At 33.0% G+C, this 23,945-nt stretch overlaps 1 protein-coding gene across 14 annotated transcripts in view; it reads left to right on the top strand.

Moving 5' to 3' along the window:
• Nucleotides 1-23,945, top strand: part of PPIP5K2 (diphosphoinositol pentakisphosphate kinase 2) — a 102,987-nt gene that overhangs the window by 55,221 nt on the left and 23,821 nt on the right. For all 14 annotated transcript variants that reach the window (XM_051995114.1, XM_051995095.1, XM_051995059.1 and 11 more), the window contains exons 15-23: nucleotides 384-509; nucleotides 660-781; nucleotides 1,097-1,279; nucleotides 1,441-1,582; nucleotides 5,197-5,420; nucleotides 9,558-9,685; nucleotides 12,031-12,145; nucleotides 18,904-19,011; nucleotides 19,107-19,223. In XM_051995114.1, the coding sequence (XP_051851074.1) occupies nucleotides 384-509; nucleotides 660-781; nucleotides 1,097-1,279; nucleotides 1,441-1,582; nucleotides 5,197-5,420; nucleotides 9,558-9,685; nucleotides 12,031-12,145; nucleotides 18,904-19,011; nucleotides 19,107-19,223 (1,265 nt within the window). The remainder of the gene's footprint in view (nucleotides 1-383; nucleotides 510-659; nucleotides 782-1,096; nucleotides 1,280-1,440; nucleotides 1,583-5,196; nucleotides 5,421-9,557; nucleotides 9,686-12,030; nucleotides 12,146-18,903; nucleotides 19,012-19,106; nucleotides 19,224-23,945) is intronic.

Raw genomic sequence — 23,945 nt, 5'->3', positions numbered from 1 at the left:
ACTTTGAAATGTAGTATTTTTTTACTCAATTTTAAAAAGGTCATTTCATTATGAGAATTGAAATTTTGTATGTGTTAACTAATCCAGAATGTAGGATTGGGGGGTATATCATATGTATTTTCTTGTTTCATTAGGTTCACTTCAGACTTTTTTCTTAATCTACCATCTTAGAACTTTACAAATAATTTGTTGCTAGAATATCACATCATTTATTGTAGAAAGGTCCTGCCCTCTCCAGGAAGAATTCCTTTACAGAACAATAGGTAGATAATAGACCTTAGAATCTGTGTATCCATGAAGGAGTTTGGCTAAGAAAACAATTTGAATTCAATTTAAAAAAAAATATGCATATATACATATATATATTTCTTGGTATTTTTAAGACAGTCGAAGAGAAGAGCCATCTTTACTTTTGGTTCTGAAATGGGGAGGAGAATTAACTCCTGCAGGAAGGGTCCAAGCAGAAGAACTTGGAAGAGCTTTCAGGTGTATGTATCCTGGAGGACAAGGTAGTTATCAAAGTATTTTCATGATCTTTTCTTTTAAAGACTATTTATTATCTTTTCTTTAAATTCATTAATAGTGGTTAAAATTATGTTTACAAAACTACAAAAATTATTAGGAAAAATGAAACTGAAATGATTGAAATCTGTTTTTAGGTGACTATGCAGGGTTTCCTGGTTGTGGTTTACTTAGATTACATAGTACATACCGACATGACCTCAAAATTTATGCTTCTGATGAGGGACGAGTCCAAATGACTGCAGCAGCTTTTGCAAAGGTATCATGAATTTTTTTTCAAAAAAATTATTTCTTGCCTAAAACTCAATATTTTAAAGATCTTTGACCTGATACATATATACATATTTTAAATGAATATTCATGTGAACATCTTAGAATTGTCAATATTCAAAACTTTAAACCAGAAAACTTAGGTGGTGATGAATTTTGCTAATAACCGAATCTTCTCCTCTATGAAGTATTTCGTTTTTATTTCACAGAAATAATTTAGAAGATGAAGTTAAATATTATTGCTCTTTCTATTCTTTTGTATATTAATTATTTTTATGTCTGTTGTTTGATTTACTATGTTTAGGGACTTTTGGCTTTAGAAGGTGAGCTTACCCCCATTCTTGTCCAGATGGTAAAAAGTGCAAATATGAATGGACTTTTGGATAGTGATAGTGATTCCCTAAGTAGTTGCCAGCATCGTGTGAAAGCAAGACTTCATGAAATACTTCAGAAAGATAGAGATTTTACTCCTGAAGACTATGACAAGGTGAGACATTGTCATGTGTTTCTTTTCCTTTTCCTTTCCCCCCATTTTAGTGCATTCCATTGATCAAGATTATTATAAACTGGGAGGATTCAAGAATGGGTAACTGGAAAAGATGCTTTCTAAAAGATATGACTAACTATAAAAACAATGTCTTTCTACAGCTTAATCCATCTGGGAGCATTTCTGTTATCAAATCAATGCAATTAATTAAAAATCCTGTGAAGACTTGTGATAAAGTTTACTCTTTGATTCAAAGTTTGACTTCTCAAATCAGACAAAGAATGGAAGATCCCAAGTCATCAGGTAAAAGATGTGTTTCAAAATGTCTGTATTTGTCTTTGGACTTAAAACATGTATCTATCATATAACTTTTATATGCCTATTTTAATTCAATGCAACAGACATACTTAACTTTAATAATTTACACATTCGCAATCCTTCTAAAACAAATTACATTATATCATAAAATTTATGTAACAAGAAATACAGCCAAACTGAGTTTGATTTTTTTTTTTTTTTTTTTTTAAGAACACCTGACTGAAAACTAGAAAATTTGGCTGCTAGTCCCATCATAGCTCCATCACCTAATTTTTTGTCCATGGGCAAATAATTTCATTTGTTAGTTTTATCATAAATAATATTAGGAAAGAACAGCATATTATAACTATATAAAAGCATTTTTAATTGTGACCTGTATTTATAATTTGTGTGCTCTCTCTGGTCCTTAATTTTTTCATGAAAAACAGTCAGAGATTAGGAGGATTCGAGAAGAGGGAGAAGTAGATCAGAAAATTCCAGGCTCTCCAAATTTCCTTCACAAACAAGACAAAGAACTGATCCTCAGGGTGGACTTAGAGTAGTTAAAAATAAAGTTGCAGCAGAACAGTGGTTCTCCTGGGATAACCAGAGAACATTCAAGGAAAGATACCAAGATGGAAGTTTGGCCAATGTGAAGTGTAAACACCTCCTGGCTAGCTCCGATGAAACAGCAAGTAGTAAACCTGGGATTAGCTGAGTTGAGAACTTTCAGCTTCAGCCACATTAAGTTTTACTTCCCAGATAATGTGGAGGGTCAGCAAAGTGGGGAAGATTGAGAGAACCTCTGCTGATAAGTAATGCCAGGCCCAGCTGTGCTGCTGAGACATGGCTCTGGACAAGAAGAAACTGGCACTTGGTGAATGCAGAAGTGGTAGAGGAGAAACTCTTGTCAGGAGGGCAGAGTATTTGGTTTCAGGTGCTAGGCCAGAGGAGAGAACTGTAGAAGGAGCAGAGACCAGAGGCACCAATCCTGCAACCCAGGAGTAGAGGTGATTACACTAACAAGCTCATATTTAAAACGAGAAAAAGGAGGAGGCAGTCAAAGGAGAAGAAATCCTGCTATAGAAAGTTTCTGTGGGAATAGGGAATCTTCTGAGATAGATGCTAAAGTTAAAAAAAAAAAAAAAGCCTCTCCTACACCAAAGAATAATGGTAAATGATACCTGCCCCAAAAGAATTCATAGAAGAACTGAAAACAAAACAAAACAAAACAAAAAAACCTTAAAAGTCAAATGAGAGAAATTGAGGATTTTTTTTTTTTAAATAAGATTATGAAAAGATAGATCAGCAAACTAGAAAAGGAAATCTTGAATCTTAAAGGAGAAAATGACTTTTTGAAAATTAGAACTGGGCAAGGGGAAGTCAGTAAAGTTATAAAAGAACAATAAATAATAAAATATAAAGAATGAAAAAATAGAAGAGAATGAGACCTCTAATAAGAAAACAACAGATCAAGAAGAAAAAATAAGAGTAATTGAACTACTTGAATGCCTATGACCAAAAATAAATCATATTACTATCATAAAAGAAATAATTAAAGAAAATTGTTATGAAAGATTAGATCGGGAAGGGAAAATAGAAATAGAAAAAATCCCCCAGTCATTAGAAATCTATAGGAATATCATTGCTAAATTTTTAAACCCCCAGATCAAAGAGGAAATTTTTACAAACAACAGCAAAATTCAAATACACTGGAGCCACAGTTAGAATCAAACAAGACCTGTCAGTGGCTATAAAAAAAAAAAAGACCACAGATTTTGGAATGATATATATCAAAGATCAAAATTACTAGGGTTGCAGCTGAAAATACTATACAGCAAAATTAAATCTAATCCTGAATGAAAAAAAAAAAAGAAAGAGAGGATATTTAATGAATTGCCAGACTTTCAGGATTTTCTTCCAGGAAAAACCTGAACTTAATAGAAAATTTGACATAAAATATCCAAGAGAAATATAAGGTGTTATGTCAAAGACTAATTTCAAGGAAATCATGAAGTCACCTGTTTATATTTTATACATGGAAGTGTAAACTGTATGTCTAAGATTGTCATTCGTAATTGGGTATTTCAGAAAAAAAGATTGGGGTAGAGATTTGATTCTAAAAAGCAAAGTTGTTTTGGAAAAACTAAACAATAATTATGTTACAAGAATGAGGAAAGAAAGCAAGAACTGATGTAGAAAAATTAGGCTAAGAGGGCTGGTAATTCTGAAATTCTAGACATCAGAAATGGGTTAAACGGGGAATAATATATACACACACATACACATATATCGGTCTGAAGCTCCCAAATTTATGAAGAAATAAGAGAAGAAGGGAATAAGATAAGATTTAGAAGGATGTGTAGATTAACAGGACTGAAATAAGATATGTAGATTAGTTATAAAAGATGGAGGGTAGGAAGGGTGAGTGGAGAGGATAAGGGAAAGATCCTGGGTGATGGATGAGGTTAAGTAATAGCAAGGCAAGCTAGTGGGTAGGAAAAAATTGGAATTAGCAGGAATACAAAACAAGATATACAAACATAGTAATAATGATCAGGAGTAGCATTTATTAGAAAAAAACAATTTGGAGTAGTAATCATTGATCTCAGACAAAGTCTAACTTTAAAAATTCAACCAAAAGAGAGAAATCTACATAATATATCAGCCATATTAATATTGTTTTAGTCTAAATAGTATAAGTTTGAATATTGCTACAGTGTGGGAAATGTTGAGTTGGTGAATTTTAAAACGTATGGAAAGACTTGGACATAAGAATGGTATTATTCATCTTCTGAGAAACACGACATATAAGTGTAATGTAGCCTTACATAGATGTAAATGAATGTATCTCTATATGATGATAGATATCTATGTCTGTGTCTCTGTGTGTGTATATGTGTGTGCTTAACTGTAGCCTGCTTGGGGATGGAGGAGAAGGGGAAAAAAAAGAATAGAGTAAAAATGTGGCATATGTATAATAGACTTAACACAGCAGAGAACAAAAGAAAACATACAATGAAGCTAAGAAAAGATGGACAGAATGTGTTCTATTATTATGTTGTGTGTGTTCTTGTATACATTTTCCTAAAATGGAAATTTATTGTTATATATTTTGAATCCTCTTTTATGTTTTGCTGTGCACATGACAATTTTTCTTTCTTTTTTTTTCTTTTTCTACATTGTATATGTTTTAAATAAATGCTGAATTATGTAGCTTCTAAGTAATCAGAGCCGAATTTGACCTTGTCTGACAGACTCCAGCTTTAATATTTTATCTACTGTACTGCCTAATGTATGGTTAGCTGAATGATCTCTGAAGTCCCTTTTGACTGTCTGTATTTGTCTCCCTTGTTTGATTAAATGAATATGATGAAAATAATGAGATTTTGCTTCACTAAAGATAATATATGTAAACAGTTCACAAACAAATTGTGGTGAAATGTTTGACACATTTAAGAATTATATTTCATTTAAAAAATTCCTAATGGTAGTAATTTCCTAATTTCTTAGATTTGTAGACTTGATTTTTAAATCACTAAAATGTACATTAATTCAGCTAAAGTTTTAAAACTTTGGATTATTGAAATATTGTTTGATCATTTATTTCCTTGTTTTAGACATTCAACTTTATCATAGTGAAACATTAGAACTAATGCTACGTCGATGGTCCAAGTTGGAAAAGGACTTTAAAACAAAGAACGGCAAATATGACATCAGTAAAATTCCTGACATATATGATTGTATAAAATATGATGTACAGCATAATGGCTCCTTAAAATTAGAAAATACAATGGATTTGTATAGGCTTTCAAAGGCATTAGCAGATATTGTTATTCCTCAGGTAAGTACTAAAATATAACAATCACTTTTTTACAATGATTGCTAAATAGGTGGCATTTTATTAGGTAGGTTTTTTCAGTTTAATTAAATGTTTCTATGTTCAGTATCATAATTGTTAAAATGATGAAGATACTATACGATTTTAGCTATACCTTAAAAATAATAAATATGTGACAGCTTTTACTTTAATTCTAAATGTTTTTGTTTTGTTATATAAATAGCATAAATAAGTAAAAAAAATGTTATTTTTAAAAGAGAAGTAATATATTAGTAAGCATAGTGACTAATGAGCGCTATACTACAGCACTCAATTAGTCAAGTTTCTACTATGTGCCCAGTGCTTATTTTGTTAAACAGAGGAATCTTTAAAATATATATATATTTTTTTTCCCCAGTTACATGTAAAAATAAACTTTTTTTGTTATATATGTAAATTTTTTAAAATTTACATATTTCCTTGTGAATCTTGTTGGGAGAGAAAACTCAGAACAAAAGGAAAAACCACAGGAACAAAAAAACAAGAAAAAAAGTGAACATAAACATGTATAGATTTATATTCAGTTTCAAAATTTCTCTGAGTGCAAATGGCATTTTTCTTCCAAAGTTTATTGGGATTGCCTTGGTTCATTGAACCGCTGAGAAGAACCAAGTCTGTCACAATTGATTATAACACAGTCTTGCTATTGCTATGTACAATGTTTTCCTGATTCTGTTTATTTCATTCGGCATGAATTCATGGAAATCTTTCCAGGTCTTTTTAAAATCAGCCTTTTTTTTTTTTTTTAATAGAACAACAATCTTCCATTATCTTCATACACCACAACTTATTCAGCCATTTCCCAGTCGATGGGTATCTATCTATTTTCGTGTCCATGACGATTTTATCAGAAAGAGAATATCATGCTTCATCAGTGCTTTTTAGAATTATAGTTGGTTATTTTGCATTTTTACATCTTTCAAAGTGTTTCTCTTTTACAGTGTTGTAGTCATTGTTTAATTGTTCTTTTGGGTTTGCCTAGGTTTCCCCATGTTTTTCTGAATCCATTCTTCTTGCTATTTCTCACAGCACAGTAATAGAAGATTCTTATTAAAGAAGAATTCAGATATATGTGTGTGTTCTTGTAACTCATGTAACTGGAGTCATGGAGCAGTAATTTTAATTTTTTTGCGCTTCCTTGTTAAAATTTACTTTTTATCATCTTGTTTTAATATTAGCAGTGTGACTATACCAGTACACAGATACACATTGGTCCATTCCTTGATAACATTCTTATTAAATTTTTAAAATTTTTTTTGAATTAATTTTGAGTATTCCATCAAATTATTCATTTATCTACACTCTGATGTTTTGGGACAGATGGAATAATTTTATTATGTCTGTACTCTCTTACCTGATTACATATTTTTGTTTCAAATTCTAAGTTAACTTTACAAATTATGGTCTTGCACATTTTCCTAGGAAACCTAAACTTTACATTTTAGAGAGTCAAAAAGGAGAATGTATTTTCCACCTTTGTTTGCCTTTGATTCCTGCAAATCTGTAATGCAAATGAAAGCTGTTTTTGGCTATTATTTACTTGGTGATAACTTTCTTTGTTTCAAGTCTTTGTATCTTTTCCCACTCAAAGTCATCTGTTGCTTTTCCTCTTTTGGCCTGCTTTTTTGTCTAAACATACTCTCCCTTAATCTTTTGGGTCTCAAAAGGAAAATTGTGAAAGGGGACAGAAAATAGAACCACTGTTCCTGAAGGATGGCAATAATGTTAACTGTGGTGCAAAAACATATATTGAAGTTCTGAGATATATAGGCTACCAAATGTTGGGGAGTAGGGGTTGAATCCAAAAATATATATTGGGGTTTTGGCCAATATTGCAAGTGCCTCAAAAGCATTTTATCATCTTAGACCTTCTCCAAATCAAGAGACAAAGAATAAGCTAACTTCCAGAATGGAGTTTTAGCCATTAATAAAAGAATGACATGGGCTAAGTTCCTCTTTAAGGAGTTAATGTTAATTTCACTAACAAACATGTCTTTCATATGCTCTCCCAACTCTATTTCATATTAACCATTCCCAGTGTCTAATTGTATCCCTTCATTTTATCTGTGATCTATTCCCCTAAATAAATCTACCTTTTGCCAGAGAAAATGGGCATTGTGAATTCTTCACATGACCAAATCCCAACTTTTGGTACTAAATCTCACATCATTAGATCACATCAATGGCAACTAATGAGATCCACAAAAGAAAGATTACAGAGAGAAGAGATACCTAGGATAGAGCTGTGGAGGATCTACACAAATGAATATTTCATAAAGGAGAACACGAAGTCATTAGTAGAACTAAACAGAAAGAGGGCAGTATCACAAAACCATATGAAAGAGTGTTCAGAAAAGGGTTTTCCACTCATCTTGCTCTATATCTTACATTGGGCCTAGATGACTCTGAAGGGGAAAGTTGTTAGGTAACCTTGCATAGCCCTCTCTCACTTAAATCCAGTTTACTTACTCATGGCATCACCTTCCTGATATAATGGTCCTCTTCAGCAAAGAAGCACACAAAAAAACCCACCACCACCTCTGTTATCAAGTGGTGGAGAGAAGGCAAAAAAAAAATTAGATTTGAAAAAATGCCATTGGTTCAATTATTGCATCTATTCAGATGATTCCCATTTCTATTTACCTACCCTAAGGTACTTTACAAAGCCCCAGTATGATTTGAGCAAACTATTTATTTGACTTCACCTTGTTCAAAATAGAATTTGAGGTTATTTCTTTAAGCACCCCCTCCTTGCCAGAAGTACCACCAATTTTCTAGGCAGCCCTTCTTTAATTACCTTCATCAATCTCCAATTTTCTTTCTCAACTCCTCATCAGATCAGTTGCTAAATTTTGTTAATTTTATCTTCACAACAAAACAAGATGATAAGATGGACAAAAATAACACTAGGATAATTGGCTCATGATATTTTTATCTTTTCATTCACTAAATGGATAGTGGAGTCTCTTCTTTCCATTCATATGGCCATAATTCTGGTTCAGGTTCTCATGCCTAAGCTATTGAAATAGTCTCCTAATTATGCCTTCAGCTTTTCTTTTTCTTCTATCCTTCTTTCACTCAACTATCAAGATAGTCTTACTAAAACATAAATGGTTTCCCTGCTCAAGAAGTTTCAGTGATTCTTTCTGTCTCCAAGATAAAATATCATTTCTTTGACTTTAAAGCCTTTTATGGCCTGGCTCCAATGTATCTTACAAGATTTATATTACATCACTTCACATAATCCTACAGTCTGATCAGATTGTCCTGTATGCTGCTTCTTGAATTTGGTATTTTGTTTCCTATCTGCTTGTGTCCAAGCTGGGCCTGATTTACCCTTCCCCCTTGCTACTGATTGCCTCTTAGAATCCCTAGCTTTCTTCCATGCTTAACTCATATGCTGCCTTTCCTATCAATATGCTTTCTATTAATTTTGTCTTCTCAAATAATCCTGACAGTATTGATCTTTTTGAACGTTATTTTACCTTCTAATCTCTATACTGCTTTGATCTTCTTAAGTACAAGAATTTAAAATTTTTTAAAATTAAAATGCGTAGGTTGGAGACATTTTTCAAAATTTGAATAAACAAATGGCAGAATTAATTATGTTTATGTTAAGAAGGTTTTGAAAAAATTTTCCATGCAGTTTTCAATTATTTATCTTACTTATCTGACTTTGTTTAAAGAAACAATGCTTAGATTTGCATTTAAATTTAGGAAGCAGGTACTTATAGAAAGAGTAATATGAAATGAAACAAATTGAACATTTAAATGAAGATGCATGGATCATCATCGTTGATTCACCATTTTATTTCTCCTAGTTCCCATAGATCAATTTAAAAAATGCTGTCAAGTTGCATGATACTTTTAATATTCTTTAAAGTCAATGTTTATGCATAAATATTATTTATATTTTGTTAAATGGAAATTATACTAAATAATTTAAACAATATTTATAGGTACATAAATTTAAATTAGGAATGGTCTTATACCTATCCATTAACAATTAAATCTTCCTTGTAATATATATTTTTTGTCATCAGTATTTTCCTACTGATGTTTGAAACCTCATATTTCTAATACTGTTATCTTTCTCTTCAGGAATATGGCATATCTAAAGTTGAAAAACTGGAGATTGCCAAAGGCTATTGTACTCCTCTAGTTAAGAAAATCCGATCAGATCTTCAAAGAACACAAGATGATGACACTGTAAATAAGCTCCATCCTCTGTAAGGGATATTTTTAAAGTGTGTGTGTATGTGCGTGTGTGTGTGTGTGTGTGTGTGTGTGTGTTATGTACAAATCTCATTAATTCTAATTTAACTACTAGGATAAATATAAAGATATCTGAATAATTCATGTAGAAACTATCCCGATTTAAAGTTTCTAGAATTACTACAATATAAAAGTAAACTGAAATTTGCTGTGTTGGAGGATTAAGAAGTACTAAATTGTAAAGCATTACAGGTAGTACTCGACTAAAATTCTTTTTTGGCTCACTCCTGAAGAACTTTGGCAAAATAATAGAAGTAATACTATTGAATAAAGATAGAGCAAAAAAGACTTGAGATGGAGAGGTGTGATGGGTAGGAAAAGAACTGGCTACAGAATAATGTCATGAAAACCTAGAAATTAGAGAGTATCAAATTTCAGCTAAGAAAAAATTCTTTATCTTAATTGTCATCTAGCCTTAAATACTCACTATGTCTTAGGCACTGTGATAAGCAGTAGAGATACGAAGAATCAAGGAGCTTATAGTCTGGTGGTTTAGAAAATGTACAATTATTTACTATATATATATATATATATATATATATATATATATATATATATATATATATGCATATATGTATATATGTATATGTATATATATACATACACAAAATAAGAAATATGAGGGGACACCCTCAAGTCACCCTTTTGTGTAAGGTATTACCGATTATACTTTTTTTTGAGTTTTTTGATGTATTGCTTGGTTGTGCTGATTTTTTTCTCTTCGTTTTGTCTTTTAAAAAATATTATTTGTGGACTATTTGTGGACATGTAAGTGGTGCAGTGGATAGAGCACTAGCCCTGAAGTCAAGAGGACCTGAGTTCAAAGGCACCTAATACTTCCTAGCTTTGTGACCCTGGGCAAGCCACTTAATCTCAATTGCCTCAGCAGCAAAAAAAACAGCCAAACAAAAAACCTTGTTTTAAATAATAAAGAAATAAAATGTACAGAATACATGTAGAAAAAATATATACAGAATAAAGTGGGGATAATCAACACAGAGAAAGCACTAACTTTAAAAGAGATTGGGAAAAGTTTCTTTCAGAACATGGACTTTTAGCTGATGCTTGAAGGAAACCAGAGAGACCAGAAGTGGGTATGGGGAAAAGGAAAAGAATTCCAGACATGAATTGGGGTACAAGAGGGACAGTTAATGGAAACAGGGAATCATTAAAATTCATTAAATAGAGTGAAATGATATGATCATATCTGCACTCTAGGAAACTCAGTTTGACAAGTGAGTGAAGAATGAGTGGGGAGAGACTTGAGGCAGAGACACTATCTAGGTATGAGCTAATAAGAGCCTGTACCAGGTCAGTAGCAGAAACAGAGGAGAGAAGAAGCAATATAGGTAGAGAGGTTAAGGTTGGACAACTACATAATAACTGAATTCATGGGAGCTCATAAGATAAATAAATGAATTACCATAAAGGAAGAAGAGAAAAGAGAAAGTAGAGACTGTACATGGGTATAATCTACATAGTTAGCCTGTGTAACTTGAATAAAGATAGAGCAAAAAAGACTTGAGATGGAGTGGTATGATGGGTAGGAGGAGAACTGGGTATAGAATAATGTCATGAAAACCTAGAAATTAGAGAGTATCAAATTTCAGCAAGAGAAGATTCTTTATCTCTATTGCCACTTAGCTATAATCACTGAATGGGTGCAGCTTCAGTCATCTGAGACCTGTTGAAGACCTTAGCTTAATTTCATCCCATTGCATCCAGAGCCATCTCCAGTCATCTTGATCTGTATCTGGTCACTGGACCCAGATGGCTCTGGAGTGGAAAGTGTAGCAGGTGACCTTGCATAGCCTTCCCTTACTGAAACCCAATCATTTGTGTGTCATGGCATCACCTCACTGATATCATGGCCCTCATTGAGAATGAAAGCCAAACAACAACACCTGGCTTCCCATAAACAATATGTTTCTGGGCTTTTCCTTTGGGGTCAAAGCACTTTTATTTCATGAACCCTAGCAGTTGTCTGATAAACCTTAACTGGTGATAACCCTACTTAGCTCTTTTCTAACATATCTAAGTAAAATAATAATACTTTTAAAATAGCATTCTACTCCATTTGTGATTAGTTTCAGGTTTAATTCTTGCTTTCTAGAATGAAGATTTGGGCTACCAAAAATATCCATGACAAAGTCATATGACTTTATGATTGATATGATGTCAGTTATCATGGCTTTTGTAATATTTTAAAAAATAATATTTCTCATTAAATCATGTTTTTTCTTTTATAAAATAGATTATATCTTTAAAACTTTAAAACACTGTCTGCTTCTTACTGTAGGTATTCCAGAGGTGTCATGTCCCCTGAACGTCATGTTCGTACTAGATTATATTTCACCAGTGAAAGCCATGTACACTCTTTACTATCCATTCTTCGTTATGGTGCCTTATGTGATGTAAGTTTAATTACTATTATGTTTCATTCTGTTTTACAAAAGTAATGCTTGGAACTTGATGATAAACCAGTTAATTTTGATATGTGAACAAGTGAAGTATATTTTTCATGTGCTGACCCCTAGAATATCTCTCATCTGCTGAATCACTCTCATTCTTTCCCACCTAAAATTTACCTATAATCTCCTAAAAACAGAGAAGATAGATATTCTCTAGGGAGATAAAATGTCAGAATTTTAAGGGGGAAACTAATTGATCCTTTTAGAAAATGAATGAACAATGCCTAATTTTTCTGTTTTTATAACCATGGATTTTTAAATTTCAACTTTGCACTTGCTACCAATAGGATCTTGGGGGAATTATTTTAACCTCTTTGAACTTTAGTATCCTCATTGGCAAAATAAAAGAATTAAACTTAATGATCTCAAAGGTTCCTTCCAGCTCTAAATCTATGATACTATTTTAGATTTTCTTGAAAATGAGACACATAGTATACCAAACTTTGGACTAAGAAAACAAAGTTCTTCCAAAGCTACAAAGTAAGCTTATAGCAAAATAGGTTTTTTTTAAAAAATAATTTTATAGAAATATACATGTATAAGTTACATTATATATTTTCTTTATGTGTATATGCACAAATCTGTACATATGTATAATTGATCGTGAAGCATGGTATAGTGTCTGAAGAGGTGGTCTTGAAACCAAGAAAATTTGAGTTCAGATCCTACAAATTAGCTGTGACCCTGGGGAAGTCAACCTTCTTAAGTGCTCTAGTCCCAAGCTTCTTAAATTATGATTCATAACTCCATAGGGGATCTTGTAATTTAATGTGGAGATTGCAAAATTATGGTTTGTTATCAGTAACTTTTTATTTTTATATAGCTATCTTAGGGTCATGCAAAAATTTCTTGGGCAAAAAGGGGTCATGAGTGGAAAAAGTTTAAGGAATCCTAATCTAACCCATTAGAAAACTCTTTAAATTGTAGAGGAAAGGCTAACCTGAATTGATAAAATGTCATCTAGAAGTTTCCTAATGGAATAAAATAATAGGACTGGTACTTATTCCTATATACAAAATTTTTACATATATATGAGTTCAATAACAGTATGGCATCACAGAAAAAGTACTGGATTATAAGGATTATAAGAATATATATATATTACATATACATATATATATGTTCAAATTTTAGCTCTAACAACACTATCATGATAGCTAAATCACTTTGATTTACCTTCTTTGTAAATTAAGGAAATTAGTGGATACTCTAGGATTCTTTAATTTTGTTCCTCATTACCTACTCTTTATTCCTTTAATTTCTTTTTTTTTATTGCTAAAGCTAACATTTCTAGTTCAATATTGAATAGTCATAATGACAGTGGGCAAACTTTTATCACCCCTAATCTATTGGGAATGCTTCTAGTTTATCTCCATTACATATAATGCTTGCTGATGATTTTAGATATATATAATACTTATTTATTTTAAGGAAAATTTCAATTATTCCTATGGTGTTTTTAATAGGAATAGGTGTTATATTTTGTCCAATGCTTTTTCTGTATCAATTGATATAATCATATGATTTCTGTTAGTTTGGTTATTGATATGGTCAATCATGTTGATAGTTTTCTTGATATTGAACCAGCCTTGTATTCCTGATAGAAACCCTACTTGGTCATAGTATATTATCCTGGAGATAAGCGGCTGTAATCTCTTTGTTCATATTTTATTTTAAGATTTTTGCATTGCGGCAGCTAGGTGGCACAGTGGATAGTGCACCAGCCCTGAAGTGAGGAGGGATTTGAGTTCAAATCTAAATCTGGCCTCAGTCACTTAACATTTCCTAGCAGTGTGACTCTGGTCAAGTCACTTAACCCCAACTGCCTTAGTCAAAAAAAAAAAAAAAGATTTTTGCATCAATATTAATTAGGAAAATTGATCCATAGTTTTCTTTCTCAGTTTTGACTCTCCCTGGTTTAGATATCAGCTGTTATGGGCCAGAACTCTGTACTTAAAACAAGGATTCTTACAAGGTGCTAACTCAGTGAAATGATAAAGACAATGATTATCTAGTTTAGCATAGTGATTAATAGTTCTCTAGTTCTGTACATGTACTTAGTACTTAACATAGTTCTATAAGATTCACACCTACGATAATGTAATTATAATAGAGTATATAACAGCCAGCAGGGACTGAGAGACAGGTTCATTCCAACATCCCACCTTCATGGTGGCTTGAGGCTGATGCACAAGCCCTCAGACTCAGAGAGATGCATTTCATCTTCATCAGCCTTGTGGTGGCTGGCCTATCCTCCTGCTCCCCTCACTGAGACCAAGGCCTTTGAAGGACCTCAAGAAAACTAGCCAAAGCCCCAGGCATGGAGACAAGATTTTGAAGAAGATAATAAAGGATTTGAACTTTATCCCTGGCTATTCTTGTGGTGATTAATCTGCGGAAAGAAGGCTGGTCCCAAGACCTCCAGAAAACTAACAAGAACACTACATATGGCCCTGGAGATTTCTTTTTTTTAGGAAGTTCATTAATAGCTTTTTCAATTTTTTTTTTAAATGGGACTATTTAAGTAATTTATTTCCTCATTTGTTAATCTGGGCAGTCTCTATTTTTGTAAGTATTTATCTATTTCACTTAAATTATCAAATTTATTAGCATACAATTGGGCAAAAAAGCTTCTAATTATTGCTTTAATTTCTTCTTCATTGGTGGCAAGTTCACCCTTTTCATTTCTGATGATAGTAATTTGGTTTTCTTCTTTCCTTTTTTCTAATCATATTAACCAAAGATTTATTTTATTTTGTTGGGTTTTTCATAAAATCAACTGTTTTGTTTATTAGTTTCCTCTCGATTTTATAATCTCTCCTTTTACTTTAAAAATTTCAAATTAATATTTAATTGGAGTTTTACTTTTTTTTCCTAGCCTTTTTAGTTGTATGCCCAATTCACTGATCTTTTTATTTTATTTATGTAAGCATCTAGAAATATAAAATTTCCCCTAAGAATTGCTTTGGCTGTCCCATAAATTGTGGTATGTTGGCTCTTGGAAGAAATTATCAATTGTTTCTATGGTTTGTTGTTTCACTCACTCATTCTTTAGGATTAGATTATTTAGTTTCTAATTAATTACATGTAATTTCTATTGCATCTTGATCTGAAAAGGAATTTGCTATTTCTATTATTCTGCATTTGATTGTGAGGTTTTTATGCCTTAATACATGGTCAGTTTTTGTGTAGTTCCATGTACTGCTGAGAAAAAAAGTTTATTCTTTTCTGACTCTATTCAATTTTCTCCAAAGGTCTGTCATGCCTAATTTTTCTTAAATTCTATTCAACTCCTTAACTAATTTCTTGTTAATTTTGTGTTTAGATTTATCTAATTCTGGTAGAGGAAAGTTGAGATTACCACACTAGTACAGTTTTGCTGTCTGTTTCTTCTTGCAACTCACGTAACTTCTTCACTAGGAATTTAGATGCTATGCCACTTGATGCATGTGTGTTTAGAATTGCTATTGCCTTTGCTTTTGCTTTTGCTTGATTTGAGCTCAGAATTGCTGGCCTTGTTTTTTTCTTTTTTTTTAACTTCAGCTGAAGCATAATAGATTCTGCTCCAGCCTTTTATCTTTATTCTGTATGACTCTCTTTGCTTCATATGTATTTCTTGTAAACAATATATTGTAGGATTCTGTTTTTTAACCCAATTCTGCTCTCCACTTCCATTATATGGAAAAGTTCATCTCTTTCATTTTCACAGTTAAAATAGCTAATTCTCTATTTCTCGCCATCTTATTTGTTTTCATGTTATGCTTTTCTCTTTCCTTTTCCTCTTTGTCTCCTTACCAGTGTTTTGCTTCTTACCACTACCTCCCTCAGTCTCCTTTCCCTTTTTTCAGCCCCTTCCCCTTCTTACTCTTTTCCCTTCTACTTCTGCCTGCCTTTCTGTTATCCATCCCATTTCTTCTCCTTTTTCCCCTATAGGGTGAGACAAATCTCTGTTTGTCTGGACAAACAAATTATGTCTGATATTCTCTCTTTGAGCCAAATCCAATGAAATTAAGGTTCAAACAATGTTTATCCTCTTTTTGTTCTTTCCCTCAACTAAAATAGGTCTTTTATGCCTCTTTCTATGATGTAATTTGCTCTATTTTACCTCCCCTTTCCTCTTCTCAGTACAATCCCTTTTCTACCCCCTTTCTTTTTTATATTGTCACATTGAAGTCAACTTTTACCTACACTTTCTAAGTATAACCGTGACAAAGCTATAGTTCTCAAGAGTTACACATTTCATCTTCTCATGTAGGGATGTAAACATTTTAACCCTTAAAAAACATTTTTTCCTTCCCTTTTTACTTTCTTAATGCTTCTCTTGAGTCTTATATTTGAAGATGAAATTCTCTATTTATCTCTGTTTTTTTCAACAAAAATGATTGAAAATCCCTTATTTCCTTGAATGTCCATATTTTTCCTAAAAGATAACATTTAGTTTTGCTGGGTAGTTGATTCTTCGTTGCAATCCAAACTCCTTTGCCTTCTGGAATATCATATTCCAGTTTCTTTGATCCTTTAATAAAGTGGAACTGCTGGTCCTGAGTAATCTTTATTGTTGCTCCTTGATATTTGAATTGTTTTTTTCTGGTTGCTAGATATTTTCTCCTTAGTCTGATAATTTTGGATTTAGCTGTAATATTCCTTAGAGTTTTCATTTTAAGGTCTCAGTTGCGTTCTTTCAATGATTATTTTGCCCTCTGGTTCTAGGAGCAATTTCCCTTGATGGTTTCTTGAAAGATGTTGTCCAAGCTCTTTTTTTTTTTTCCCCCCATCATGGCTTTCAGGTAGTCCATAATTCTTAACTAGTCCCTCTTGGACCTGTTTTCCAGGTCAGTTGTTTTTCCAATGAGGTATTTTGTATTTTCTTCTATTTTTTTCCTTTTCTTTTTTTTATTTTGGTTTTGTTTGATTCTTGATGTCTCATTGAGTCATTCAGTTCTACTTGTCCAATTCTAATTTTTAGTGAATTATTTTCTTTAGTTATTTTACCTCCTTTTGCTTTTGGCTACTTGTACTTTTAAAGGAGTTGTTTTATTCACTGGATTTTTTTCCCCCATTTTACCAATTCTATTTTTAAAGAAGTTGCTGTCTTTTCCCGTTTTGCCACATATATTTTTAAGGAGTTATTTCACCATTTTGCCAAATCTATTTTGTAAGAATTTTTTTTCTTCAATATGTTTTCTTTTTCCATTTCACCAAATGTATTTTTTTAAGGAGTTATTTTCTTCAGTCAGTTTCTATTTCCTTTTCCAAACTCCCCTGCAAAGCTCTAATTTCTTTCCCCCGTTTTTCTCCTAACTTTCTTTTAATATCCTTTTTGAACTTTTCCAAAAGAGCCTTTTGAGCTTGAATCCAGTTCATATACCCCTTTGTGGCTTTACCTGGAGGTATTTTGTGGTATCTTCTGGGATTATTCTGTACTTCCCTGTCACTGTAGTAGCTTTCTATTATTTTTAATAGAATCCTTTAATATTTAAAGGATGAGGTCTCCTCCTAGGGCACAGGGAAGATTGTCCCAAGCTTCTTGTACAAAGCAACAGAGGTTTCAAATTGCCTGCACCTTCTGAACCAGGACAGAGTAGCCAGTGCTACTGTGTTTTTAACTAACTTCCCTGCTCTGGGTCTTCTTGCACCACAACTATGGACTGTACTTCCTCTGCCCAATTGAGACAGACCTTTCTTGAAGTCCTTATCTTATGCTGGAAAATTATTACACTCCAAATATTAGTGGGTTCTGTCACTCCAGAATCTGTTCAGAGACTTGATCTATTGTTGATCTTGAAGGAAGCTAGGAAGGTCCCAGACAAACCCCTGTCTACTCTCCACTATCTTCTCTCTACCTTAGAAAACTTTTTAAGATAATAAAATGTGAGTTGTTAATCTGCCTTAGGTAGGAAGAATTTATATACTTTGCATTCCTCAAAAGGATGAATTTAGAGCCTTCTTCCCCAAAAAAGCTCAGCACTGACTTGTATTTGGGGTGTATAATATACATTAGATGATGTAATATTTTTCAGTCACAATAGGACTTTCTGTCTTTAGATCTTACATAATTAGTATATTACCTTTTTAAAAAAAAGATTATATATATATATATATTTATGTTGTGTGGGTGTATCCTAATATATTATTAATTGTGGTAGCAACTGTTATACCTATTGGACAGTTTTTCATATGTTTTATATATATATATATATATATATATATATATATATATACACACACACACATATACATATATATATATATATTTTTTTTAATTGACGTGTTTAATATTGCATGTATGTTTTATGGACATCAGTATGCAAAAAAATTGTCATTTTTAATGGCAGAGGAACTTTCAGATCCCAATACAAATTAGTTTAAGATTTAGATGAATCCTAGAAAAGGGCTAAAGTATATAGAGGTGAATTGCCCATTGTCCTACTAGTAGTAAATGTCAGAGACAGCATTGTCTTTTAGATCCAAAGTCCAATGTTCTATTCATGATGGTTTTCATATTTTACTTAAATAAGGTTATATATCTATTGTTTGTGACATTATAGTGAATTATACTAAAAAATTGTGGGCTTTTATAATGATGATTCATGTTCTCTCCATTTGGTCTCATAAAATTAAGAAAAGAATACTGAAACATAAAATGATTTTTTAAAACTTGTAATAAGCTAGAAGGGTTATAATATATAACTTCTGTTTAGGAATCAAAAGATGATCAGTGGAAGCGTGCAATGGATTATCTAAATGTTGTCAATGAACTCAATTACATGACTCAAATTGTTATCATGCTCTATGAGGATCCAAACAAGGTAAATTAATTTGATTATTTTGTTCTGTATCTTTTCAAAAATAAATAACCCTAAATCCTTCATTTTGAGAGAGAATGTTTTCTCTCCTTTCTCAGGATCTGTCTTCTGAAGAGCGTTTTCATGTTGAATTGCACTTTAGCCCAGGAGCCAAAGGCTGTGAAGAAGATAAAAATTTACCATCTGGATATGGTTATAGACCTGCTTCAAGAGAGGTAAGTATTTTGAAATCCTTTATATGTACAAGATTTTATTGTAGTTGTTCCAAATCTATTCTTAATTTTTTAAAATTATTTTTAAAAGTTTGGGTTGAGCTGGCACGCTTTATGAAGAGTAAAACACTTCTAAGATTCAACATTTATTCAATATTTTTCCTTGATGTACGTGTTTATAGTTGATATACAGTTTGTTTAAAAAGAGATTTGGTCTGCTATCCCATGTATTTTGAAAACTTGTCATTGAATATTTCACAGAATTGAGAACTGTAGATTTTTAATCTAATCAATAGGATGGTTTAGCTTAGTAGGATTTATATATTCTTTCTCCCATTCTATGCATATCAAAAGATAGTCTCAAAAAATGTAACCTGGGGGCAAAAGAGTTAGATGCCTCAGAGGAATCATTAAATCAGAATGTGTCGCAAGTAGACCATGATCCCAGGTTTTCCAGAATTCAAGGCCATGCATAAAATTACCAGTTGCAGGATAGTCATTGCCAGTTATAGTTGCTGGATACTTTTTCAGAATTTTAAATAAACAAGAAATGATTAATGTTTAAAATTACATTAACTAAAGACTTTTCCTCCCTGTGCTAATAAAATGATAGGCCTGGACAAACAAAAGAAACTATTAAATATTTGATTTTGACCACTAAATGAAGATCAATGAATAAAAATAAATTATTTAAATACAATGAATGAAATTATTCTTGAATATGGAAAACTCTGAAAATGAGTTTTGAAAGCAGTATCCTGTATTCTAAGTAGAATATCACATGTTACTCTGATGACTTTAGAAGGATTAATTTAGGTCTTCCAAGGCTTGAAAAATTGCCCCTGTCAAGTGTTATGCCTATTTATTTCTTGGAGAATTTGAAAGACTTTTTTTTTTCTTTTTAAATCTCTGCCACAGGCATTTTGAGCCATCAAAGCTTATCTATTCCTAGGTGGTCTCCTTCTCCCCTCTTCCCTCCCCCATAAACTTTATTCTTTAACTCAATTTCTCTTTCTTTTTTGTGAGGCAATTGGAATTAAGTGACTTGTCTAGGATCACATAGCTAGTAAGTGTTAAGTGTCTGAGGTCTGGATTTGAACTCAGGTCCTCCTTATTCCAGGGCCTGTGCTCTCTCCGTCTGATATTGTTAGCCTACGAAAAAGAGTTTGACTCCAGTATTTAAGCTGTCTTTTTCAAGCTTGCCCATACTCTGCAGACTCTTTTGTAATTCATTAGGTATCCTTACTTATTCTCTTGGTCATTCTTGTTCTGTCATTCACAGTATAAAAGTTATCCTTTTTTGCAGAGAAAACAGAAAGAAAATACCTAACTTTTTTTCTTTATTTTGTTAAGAGAAAATCCTTTTCAGGCTTTAGTCTTGTCAGTAAGGCAAGATCTGGAAATAAGACAAAGGAATATATCAGCACACCAAGGCAGCAAGCAGAGTATCGTTGGCAGAGATTTCAAACTACAGGCTGCTAGTTTGAAACTCTTTATATCACTGAAAAAATTCAGAATTAAAGAATTTCCATATGCAGGCAAAGTATGATGATTGGAACACATCAGATGAGATGTCTCCTCCCTGTCTACATGCAGAGGTGCTAGAGTGTTACTGGACTGCCATCTCCTGCTTACTGGCTGGGCAGTACTCAAAGTCTAAAAATTTTAAACATGAGATCACTCAGAATGCACAAGTGACTGACTTTATATATTCACCCTTTGGTGTTAACCATATTCAAAGTGTAGCACCAAAATCAGTTCTATATTGCTCTTATATCTTCAACAACATTTCTTAATCTTGGCTACTTGTAATTTGGGGGTAGATCTTGGGATTAGTTCCTTACATCAAGGGAGACACTATAAACAAACATAGCAAAGGATCCATATAAAGAAGACTAATAGAAAACATGCAAACAAATATTTCTGCCATGAAAAATTGATTAACCACAATCTTAGTTTCTCTCAGGGAGACCATGGCTCCCTCCTATCTACCTGGATCTCATTTCAGGCCCTCTGAATTTTGAGTCCAGGTGGGAATGAATGCCGTCAAAGTTGTCAAGAAGCCAAGGATAACATTTAATTTATGAGCAGGCATATAACTTCCCTTTTTGCCTGGAGGAAGACTACTGAAAGCCAAGGGTACAGCTCTGACTGCGTGAGCTGCAGCACTAAGTTCCCCACAGCACTTAAGATCTCTGATGAAGACCTGGAAAATTCTGTTCATTCTTTTTAGAAGGGCTAGGCTGCATGTGGCCCCATCCAGGTACACTCACGTTCTCCTACTAAAGGTGATAAATGCTGATACCTGGATGCCTGCATGCTTGCTTGTGTGTGTTTCTAGTTAGGGCAGCCTTAGAGTATAGCATAGCCATTAGAAAGGTGAAAATGTGGAGATATTACTAATTTTCTTCCAGTCTAATATAAAGGATGTTAAGGAATTCTGCCTCCACTCTATAGTAGTACAGTAGCTTTGTGCTTATATTTTAGCAAACAAATAGTCATACAAGTCCTGGCCATCCTGCCCCAGTCCCACAATGGGTATCTTTCTCCAAGTTTAAAGGATTATGGGTACCTATCCAATGATTAGTTCAATTAAAGATGTGGCTGGTATTTTGGTGTTTATTTCCCCAATTCCAAGTGTGCAAAGCAGGGCAGAAAATGTAAAAAACAAATGCTTGATATATTACAGTTGACGGATAAGGTTCTAATTAGAAGATTAAATAAGTATAGGTGGCCAATAACTATTGATTAGTAGTGGAGTTCTCCTTTTTTAACCTAACTTGGGCCAAGGATTGTTCAGGTTGCATCCTCTGTTGAGCTGAGGTCAAATCATGACAGGTCATCCACTTGACAGCCTTGGTGGCAGGATCTGCTCAGTTTCATTCCAACACAGCTGGATATTAAGTATCTTTCAGAATTAGAGGAGCCACACATAATTACCTGGCTTGAATGGATGCACCTCTTTGAGAAATAGAGTTTCTGACAAAGCTGGCTCCTTCCAAATCTGTGAAAGGGAATTAAGGCCATTTCAACTGGTTTTCTTGGCATAGTTTTCCCCAAAAGGTCTTAACTTTTCCTGTCTGGCTACTCCTCCCTGATAATTATGGATGGTAAGATATATATATATATAAACACAGAATTATCTCAAAACACTTAGAGAGCTGTTTGGTTATTTCTGCAGTAAAATATGGCTCTTATCACAACAGTCATAGCAGGCTAAATCTTGCTATTTTGTTCTTGATCTATGTATGTCCTTGCTACTACGTATGCTATAGTGTATATCACTGGAAAAAACCTCTACCTAATGGGTCAGTTGGTCTTTGCATACCAAATCATATTTGTAGATCATAAACTTTGGTAATTCAATAAAGTCAGTCTATAGGTATTCAAATGGTAATAGCAACCTACTTTCTCTACCTTTTGGTCACAGTTTTCTAAATTAAAACTGTTGATAAGAAATGTAACTAGAGACCATATGATGGGCTTCTGCATAAATATTGGGGACAAACCAATACAGAACAATATTACAATAAGGTGAATAAAGAAATTCAATATAGCTTTAGGGTGTCAATTTCCTTGGCAGCATTCATGATTTTCAAGAGTCTGGCAAACACTTTTTATGCCTCTCTTAACCGTCTAGGCAATAATCAGGGCAGGTTTTATGAAGGTATTTACTCAACCATCTCCAGGCTTTTGGTAATTTATGGATTAATACTGCCAAGGCCTGCTAGTGCTAAGACATAGCATCATTTAGGCCTTCCAAAAACTAGTTCATGTGGTGAAAATCACTTCAGACCTTATGGAGCTAGTGGTGAAAATCACTTCAGACCTTATGGAGCTAACCTTATAAAGAGCAGAGGTGTAGGAAGAAAATCAAAATAAGCCACACAATGAAGTATCTTTTACTTGTATCCTATTATAGCAATTCAGAGGTGCTGGAATGTCACAACAACAAGATTAAAAACAAATTATTTTTACCAGCCATGGTTAGAGGAATTTGCTATTTAAAAGAGGAGAGACATGTTTTTAACAGCATCCTCAAGACTTGTTTCTCCAAGCCTAAATAATCCTAAGAGCATAGAATGACAAAAGTATAATAAGATAAAGCATCCTTAGTACCACTTGAGTTCAGATAAGAATCATAGTTAAGATTTGAATAGCTATTCATCAACAAAGTTCCACATTATTCACAGAATAGTATAACTAGGTTTAAGATTAAATAGGTAGGAAACATTCCTGTTATAAAGAGATGGGGAAAGTGAATAAGATTCTATTTTCAGCTCTGCCAAGGTCATCCCCTCAACTTTTTCCCAGAGATAGATATCCATCTATAGCAGTTCTCAGGTTTAAACTAAACTAAAATATACTCTTCTTATGGTTAAAAATAGATTTTTGGTATCAGTCCTTAAATGATTCCATATTGCAAATATATCACTATATTTCCCATATCATAATTTCTTACTCATATCAAAAGTCTCAACAAGACTAAAACCTCTCTCAAACTTTCCTAAACCCCAAAATCTTTATTTTCTTTCTTTTTTTTTTCCTTGAGGCAATTGACATTAAGTGACTTGCCCTGGGTCACACAGCTAGGAATTGTTAAGTGTGTGGGATCAGATTTGAACTCAGGTCCTCCAGACTTCAGGGCTGGTGCTCTATTCACTGCACCATCTACCTGCCCCAAACCCTTTATTTTCAGACTTTTTATTCACATTCTGTGCAAAC

Source organism: Antechinus flavipes, chromosome 1 (genome assembly GCF_016432865.1).
Source record: "Antechinus flavipes isolate AdamAnt ecotype Samford, QLD, Australia chromosome 1, AdamAnt_v2, whole genome shotgun sequence".
In the NCBI taxonomy this organism is placed as follows: domain Eukaryota; kingdom Metazoa; phylum Chordata; class Mammalia; order Dasyuromorphia; family Dasyuridae; genus Antechinus; species Antechinus flavipes.
The sequence above is the reverse complement of the archived record's forward strand: the minus strand, read 5'-3'. Positions and strand labels throughout refer to the sequence as shown.